Consider the following 8,283-nt stretch of genomic DNA (forward strand, 5'->3'; position numbering starts at 1 on the left):
AATTAATCTTTTGTCCCCATGCCCAGGGCAGACAACCTATTTGCACAACAGGACAGCTACAGACTTCCACCTCTGGCTTTGCCCTGCTTGGGCACAATTAGTTCACCATCCTTTGGGTCCTTGCCCAAGGTCATACGGTAGTAAGTGGTAAACCAAAACTTGAAACCAGGCATGCTGATTACAAATCCAGTCCTTTATTTGCTATGTCACACACCCCTGCTTTCAGGACTTTTTAATTAATTAATTTTTAGTATTCATTTTTAGAAAATTTGAGTTCCAAATTCTCTCTCCCCTTCCTGCCCCTCCCCCATCCATTGAGAAGGCAAGCAATATGGTATCAGTTATACATGTAGGATTTTTTAGAAAGAAAAAAGAAATATTACATTTCTGTAGTCTTACATTCCTAAGAAGCTTCTAATTCATTAGATAAAAACCTGTTTGGATTCAGTTAGTCATGGAAGTGACAATTTTAAGATTGAATTAGGACATTTTTTGGAGTTTTGGAGTTCTAAGAGAGCCTCCTTACTTTTAAATACTCTTGGAGCCCATCATGACTGGAATTCTGCATCTCCCAAAAGAGATAGAAAGATAGCGGTTAGATGATAGTATATGTAACTTGTAGAATGACCTGACCCAAAGAGAAGCATTAGCATGTCAATTTCAACTTGGAGTGATATTTCTAGCGTAACACCCCAGAAATCTGTCCTTGGTCCTGTACCATTAAATATTTCTTTGTTAATGACATGGTTATAAAGGAATAGAAGAAATGGATATCAAATGTGAAGTTGATCTGAAGCCCAGAGGGCTAGATACACGATAGACACACTTCAGAAAATGAAAGATCTCATCTATCTAGAAGAATGATATTAAATAGGGTTAAATGTAACATGTGACATTTAGGCTCCTGAAACCAACTTCACCAATCCAGGATGGAGGAGACTTGACTAGACAACAGTTGTTGTGAAAAAGTTCTGGGGGTTTTATTTGCTTGCAATGATTCCATATGATTGAACTGAATCCATTGAATCCATATGATTCAATGATATGAGACGGCAAACAAAACAGCCAGTACTCTCCTAGGTTACTTTTAGGGAGATGCAGAGTCCAGAATGAGAGGGGAAATAATTATGTTTTCCATTGTCCTCATTAGGTCCCATCTGGAGCGCTGCATTAAGTTCTGGGTGCCCTGTTTTAGGGAGATAGAAAAGCTAAAGCAGACCAGAAGAGGGCGACAAAGATAGTAAAAATATGGTAGATCATGCCTTAAGAGGATGCTTGAGGAAAATAGAAATATTTAGCATGGAGAAGATAAGCATTAGAGGTGAATATGATAACTGTCCTCAAATATTTGAAGGACTATTACATGCAAGAGAGATTAAACTTGCTGGTTTTGGTCTGGAGGTTAGAGATATAGGAGCAATGGGGTAAAGTTGCAAAGACATGGATTTTGGCTTGATAGAAGGAAAAACTTTCTGCCTATTAGAGCTATTCAAAAGTGGGATGGGCTGCTTTAGGTGGCAATGGATTCCTCTCACAAGATGCCTTCAAACTGAGGCTGGATAATAACTTGTTGGTCATGTATATGCTTGCTCCAGATAGTCCCTGAGGCCCCTTACAATTTATAGATTCTGTAATATGATCATGTCTAACAACCTCAAAGCACAGATTTGTGAGTAGAAGCAAAGAGTCAGAAGGCTTTTAAAGAGGTTGGCATACCTGAGATGCTACAAGACTGAGCTCCACAGCAACATCACCTCCACTATTCCCAAGACCAATCACAAGGACCTGTTTGCATTCAAACCCCTGTAATCTGGGCTCCTGCAATTCTGACTGTGTAGGATCTGTCCTTGAAACTTGTTGATTCTTGGGAGAAAATGAAAAGATAGGGAATGATGAAGAGCAGTAGGGACAGCAGATAGAAATTTCTCTTAGAATGGGACAGAGTTCATAGACTCAGAGGAATGCTTTTCCACGGGGAGTAGTTGGCAGCTAGAAGCAGTCTTCTATTAGACACCATGAGCCAATACACATATTCCACACCGTATGTCACTGGATGAGCACATCAGAGCATCTGTAGCTCAGAGGATGGGAAGACATTTTGTACAGTGTACCAGTGATAGACATTTAATGGACAACGCTATAGTTGGGAAGCTTGAACTGCCACAGATCCCCTCAGGAACCCTTGAAGGGCTGACATTTTAAAATCATCATCCATCTACTTTTTGGGGCAGTGCAAGCATGAACTTTATGCATTTAACACTCAAAATAATCCAAGTGCTTCATGCATCAGAGTATTCACGAGGAAATGTCTCCTCCTGAAGTATGTATAGCTGCAGTTCTTTGAAGGGCTTGAAGATCACACTCTTAGTTATTTAGAAAATTCCCTTACCTAGACTGTGGTTCACTCTAATGATGCTAGATAACTAAGTATACAGTATACTCTAGATTGGATATTACTTTAGGACAAGACCTATATTTCTTACATTTATGGAGACAGCATGGTACAATGAAAAGAATAACACCTTCATTCACTATATTCAGTCAAATAATGGGTTATTTCAAGCTCCATTTCTTGTAATGCCTTTTAATCCACCTTATTGGAAACATATGGATTCCTGAGCCTTGGTCCCAGAGAGCCATGGTTAGAAGAGATGCACAAAAAAGTGATTTCATTTCTTTTAATTCAATTAAATTCAATTCAGCAAATATTAACTAAATTCCTACTTTTTAAAATAAGTGGTTCAAGGACACTTTAGTAGGCTTAAGGGAAACATTCCCGTGTAGTGTGTCCAAAAGTCTTAGGGCAGTTTTAAACTATTGAAGTTTTAATAGCTTTAATCTATTTAAAAGCTATTAAAGGTTTCACTTAAATCTGCCCCAAAACTTTTGACATTCCCTATATTTGTATTGGATCTAAACTTCTTTATTTCTACTTTTTCCTCTACACATTCTTCCCCCCCTCCCCCACAAATTATTCAAAATGAGTCTGCCATTGCTTTATGTACTGCGGATCATATAGTTTCTGAACATATAGAGGGAACAAAATACATTCCAAGAAAGAACTGCCCTCTTTTGCCTAGTCTCTCTGGCTAAAGACATCCATGTATTTTATATTATTTATTTGAAATCATTATTTTGAGAAAGGGACCATAAACTACACCAGACTGTCAGAGGTCTATGACACAAAATTTATTGAGGACCCATGATATAATTCAGCCCTTTTTTGAAACATAAATTACTTCTAGGATATACTTCTGTAATCAGTAAGTGTCATTGGTAGTCAAGGTTTGGCTTTGTGTGGGTTTTTCTCTCTTCCCACCAGGTAAAGGAAAGAGACAGATTCTATTCATACTGCACCTTTCTTTTCCCACTGGATAGTCCAATAGAAATGACCTTCCTGTTCTCTACTCCTAATCCACCTTCTTTACTTTGGAGACTTGAGTTCTCTGAAATATCTGTGTCAGAGCTGTTTAATTCTGGTTAAATAATGGCTTAAGAATACCTAAGGGGAAAAATCCAGATCCAGTTTAATTCTGTCTTTTGGGAAATTTGTAAAAAAAAATTAATAATTAAAACCATTAGTTTCTCTCAGAAATTCCTCTCCTGATTTTGCTTCTGATTGTCCACCACTATGCCTCAGCTTCCTTCTCACTTTGAAAGTTCTCTCATTCCTTTTTGTCTTCTCACCCTAGACATCCCCTTCGCCCCTGCTGCCCCTTTCTCCCATTAGTGAATTCCTCCCAAAACCTGCTTGTTGAGTAGGGGCTCAGGCCACCCAGCCTTCATTCCTCATCTGACTTTGTCTCTTTTCATACTTTGCCACCATGCCCTACATGGGTACCTTCTCACAATCCACTACTTTTCTTCTATATGTTGTCTTTTTCCATTAGAATATAAGTTCCTTGAGAGCAGGGACTATTTTTTATTTTTGCTTGCATTTGTATTCCCAGCATTTTGCACAATGCCTAGCATATGGTAAACATTTATTAAGTTTCTAGACTTGACAAATATAGATGGCTCAGAGCCCCCAGGTTAAAGAATTCCCTAACTATTATAGACTGAGGTGCAGCCCTCTGTCTTAGTTAAACTTTGTATGTTTCCAGCTATTTGCCCTTTCCCTGTGCACAATTAGCTGCATGTATCACAGAGTAATTATAAAATATTATAAGTTTTATGTCAAGGAGAAAATTATTAACAGAATGAAAGAATAAATATTTAGGAATAAATGCCTGTCTTTTGAAGGCAGAGATAGAAACAGAGGGGCATGGGGCATTTACACATTTCACTGGATCCCTTAGTCTCTTGGAAAACAATTCAGTGACCTCTCAGCCAGGGATTTTCCCCCAGAGTCACTCAGCTCAGACTTAGGGTGGAGAGAAAAGCAACCTGTACTTTTAAGATGGCGCTTCCTTTGTTCTTGGCAAAAAACTGAAGAAGTCTGGCCTGTAGAACTTTAAGTCTCATCATGCCTTTCTCTGTGTCCCCGAGGTACTGGGGTTATAATATTAAAATGGAAATTTTGCTTGACACTTCCATTGATAGTGGGCAGTTTCTACTTTGCTACTTCTCTAAATTACTTATCCTTGCTTCAGACACTGGCTGACTCTGGGTTGTCTTGTCCAGGTCTTGCTGTGCTGACATGCTAACTAACTGGCTGACTCGATACTCTTCTGACTTTTTTTGTTTACAGGAATCTTGGTCTATGACCTGGCTGGTCTCTGAACTCTGCCGTGGCTCCAGCGCTCCGATCTATTCCCGTGTAGCTTGACTTCCCTAGCATGTAACTGAAGCTTTTTGCCCATGGGTTCTGACCCCTCAACTTTAAACAGTTTTTCAGTTAATCAGTACAAAAACCTGATAGGCTAGGTCTATGAGCATCCAATATGGTTCCTGTTCACTCCTTGTGTCTTGGAGCCTGATCTTGAGATTGTGAAATCCCTTGGAGTTCATGTCCCGCTTAAGATAAATCATTTGGTTGAATCTGGGTTATTATACATGATATTTTTTCCCCATACCAAGAGAAAGCCAACTGAACTTCTTCCATTAAATCTTTGGAGAAGATTCCCTAAGACTATTGGTTATTCATGAACTAAAGAAGCAAAACTATTGATGCCAATTTTTCAAGGAATCCTAAAGTCCTAGAGCTGGAAGGGGCCTTAAAGGTCATCTTATCCAGTCTGAATCTGATGTATGGGTTCTTTCTATAGCATCATCTAGCCTTTGATTGAAGATACTACGAATGAGGAATTCATTGCTTTCTCTGACAGCCCATTCCATGTCTAGGAAGCTAAGCTGGTGCTATTAGGAAGCTTTTCCTCATATTGAGTTGCAATTGGTCTTCTAAATAGATTCATTCCAGTGTTGCTCGTTCAGATGCCAAATAGAACAAGGCTAATCTCTCTTCCACATAACAATCTTCAAAGTTCTGAAGACAACTTGAATGTTTCCTATAAATCTTCTCTTTTTCAGATTCTTTCTTTTGATCATCTTATTTCATGATTCCATGTCCTTCATCATCTTAGTCAATGTTCTTTCTAACACCATGTCAAAAATAGGTCATGGTACTTTAGATTTGGTCTGTCTGGGGCATAAAACAGTGGATCCATCACCTTCCTCCATCTAGACATGAAACTTCTGTTAATACATTGTTGAGATCTCAATAGTTCCTTTGGCTATAATGTCTAACATTTTTGGGGAGAGGCCCCACATTAAAATTCCACAATCCCTCAATGTCATCATTTTTCTAGAAGCAGGTGAGTTCCAGCCCCTTTTCTTTTCTTTTAACTTGCAGTTATTTTTCTTTTTATTAATTAATTAATTAACTAATCAATCAATCTATTAATTAATTAATTTTTAGTTTTCAATAGTCACTTCCATAAGATTTTGAGTTCTAAATTTTCTCCCCCTCTCTCCACTGTCCCCTACCTAAGGCAGTGTACAATCTGTTATAGGCTCTCTCTATATTCATAGTAAACATACTTTCACATTAGTCATGTCTAAAGGATTCGGACTAATGGGAGGACCCATGAGAAAGAAGAAATAACAACAACAAAAAGAGAGCAAATAGTAAGCTTCGATCTGCATTCTGACTCCATAGTTCATTTTTCTGGATGTGAATAGCATTTTCCATCACGAGTCTTTTGTAGTTGTCTTAGATCTTTGCATTGCTGAGAAGAGCTAAGTCCAGCCCCTTTTCTAAGTAACATCTGATGACAATCCACTCACTCCAGCTCCAATGATTGTAACCTGTTTGGCCATGGTCTCTTGGGTCAAGGGAGAAGTAAAGAGGATTTTTTATTCAGTAAAACAAAGAGGCTATTATCACAAGATTTAGCTTTCATGTATAATATTTCATCTTAATCCTGAGTGTTCCACAAGACAAAAATGGCATTTGTGATAACAAGGAATTACCTGAATTGTTAAATGATCTCCAACCAATAATGATTTCTTATCTTTGCTTTGGAATTTGAGCTGGATTTTAGACTGCTGTTCGTTGCACAGACCTTACATATATATTATCAATGCTACACAAGGTTGACATTTCATCATTGTTTGCTTTGGAGGCTTTTTGTGTTCCCTGCAGCCTGGCAGCACTCACCATTTGCCTGTTCTTAGGATCAAATATAAATCTGGAGCTTCCAGTTTAAGCCTGGGAGCATTAGAACTCCTGGGGTTTGTCTCATCCCTTTAATTGGAATGGATGCAAGGCCATCTCTAGTTATCCTGATCTATATCTTGCCCCAGGACCCAGATAGCTCCAGATGAGAAAGTGAGGCTGGTGACTTTGCACAGCTCTCCCTCACTTAAATCAATTCATTTGCATGTCATGGTATCACCTCCATGATCCTCTTCAAGAACGGTCCTCTTCAAGAATGAAGGACAAACAACAAAAAAGAGAAATGAAATGAAATTTTCTTTTGGTCAAATCATAATTTTGAAATCTTGATGTAACTCTTCCCTTAGCTCTCAAAAGAATTAGGCCTCTGTCCCCTAAGGATGCATATCTTTTCCTCAGGAGACAGTCCCATTGTTGAATTGTTTTCCAGTCATGTCTGACTCTTTATGACCCCATTTGGGATTTTCTTGCCAAAGATACTGGAGTGGTTTGCCATTTCCTTATCCAGCTCATTTTACATATGAATAAACTGAAACAAATAGGGGTTAAATGATTTGCCACAGAGGTCACACATAGTCTTCCTGACTCCAGGCCCGGTGCTCTATCCATTGCACCACCTAGCTAACCCACAACCCCATATATCTTGTATTTTTTCCACATTGAGCTGGGCTTAGTGAACATTCCCATGGCTTTGTCTGGCCCAGGAGAGATGGGAGATATTGTTCATGGAAGCCTCCCATCATAGTTAAATGACTTTAATAAAATACAGCTGATGAATTCCAAAGGCAGACATGCTACTAGGCAGGATTTCTGGAGTTGACACACCATTTCTTTCTGATTACCGTGCTGTCTGTCCCTATAGCAAAAGACAAAATGGGAAACTATCATACAATCAATTGAGCACAGACCCAGTAACTTACTGGTATTGCTCTAACACTCCTTACGCATACAATAGTGGGAATTCTAAGGAGTCACGGGAACAGAGACATGATGGAGTAGACTGAGCTACATAAAGTCTTGTCTTGCGGGGGGGAAAAAAGGAAAGATGAGTTAGTATTGTCCACAATTAGTTGAAAAGCCAAACTTAGAGAAATCTCTACCACTTCCTGACTGTCTCCTCACCATGTTTCCTTTACTTGATCCGCCATCTCCGCCTTCTTCCCACCAGAACTTTGTACTCCATCTCTTGACTCTGTTAGGTGAATTTCTGTTTTATCTTATTGGAGTTCCACACCTCTATAATAGTCCCTGGCAGTCTTCTCACCATGCCCTCTGTGTGGGTAATGTCAGTCCCTCCAACTTCAAGTCACCTGTTGTTAGAATGTAAGTTCCCTGAAGGCAGAAACTGTCCTACTTGTTTGTATTTGTATCTCTAACACCAGAACAGTGTCTTGCACATAATAAGTTCTTAATAAATATTCTACCTACCCACCCATATGCCTATCTACTTATCTATTTATCTGTCTGTCTGCCTATTTATCTATCTACAGAATGCCAATGGGGCTTTGATAAGGTCAACTAGGAACAATGAGGAGGAGTTACAAAGAGACAAATGGAACCCCGAAGTCAGAAAAAGTGCCAAACAATTAGTGTTCTCCAAAAATGGAATGGAACAATTTGGAATTTCCCCTTGAGCATTTGTTTGGAATATTGTAGAGGAGGTTCTT

The 8,283-nt window shown here is 38.9% G+C and overlaps 1 protein-coding gene across 1 annotated transcript in view; it reads right to left on the bottom strand.

Annotated features, from left to right (window-relative positions):
* LOC110196985 (dimethylaniline monooxygenase [N-oxide-forming] 4-like) overlaps positions 1 to 7,764 on the bottom strand; it is a 37,431-nt gene extending 29,667 nt beyond the window's left edge. Inside the window, exons 1-2 of the mRNA XM_078155790.1 lie at positions 7,753 to 7,764; positions 1,717 to 1,863 (exon numbers count right to left, since the gene is read on the bottom strand). Of these exons, the coding sequence (XP_078011916.1) occupies positions 1,717 to 1,863; positions 7,753 to 7,764 (159 nt within the window). The remainder of the gene's footprint in view (positions 1 to 1,716; positions 1,864 to 7,752) is intronic.
* Between the last annotated feature and the right edge of the window lie 519 nt (positions 7,765 to 8,283).

This window comes from Phascolarctos cinereus, unplaced genomic scaffold, assembly GCF_003287225.1.
Source record: "Phascolarctos cinereus isolate Bilbo 61053 unplaced genomic scaffold, phaCin_HiC Scaffold_5;HRSCAF=322, whole genome shotgun sequence".
NCBI classification, from domain to species: Eukaryota; Metazoa; Chordata; class Mammalia; order Diprotodontia; family Phascolarctidae; genus Phascolarctos; species Phascolarctos cinereus.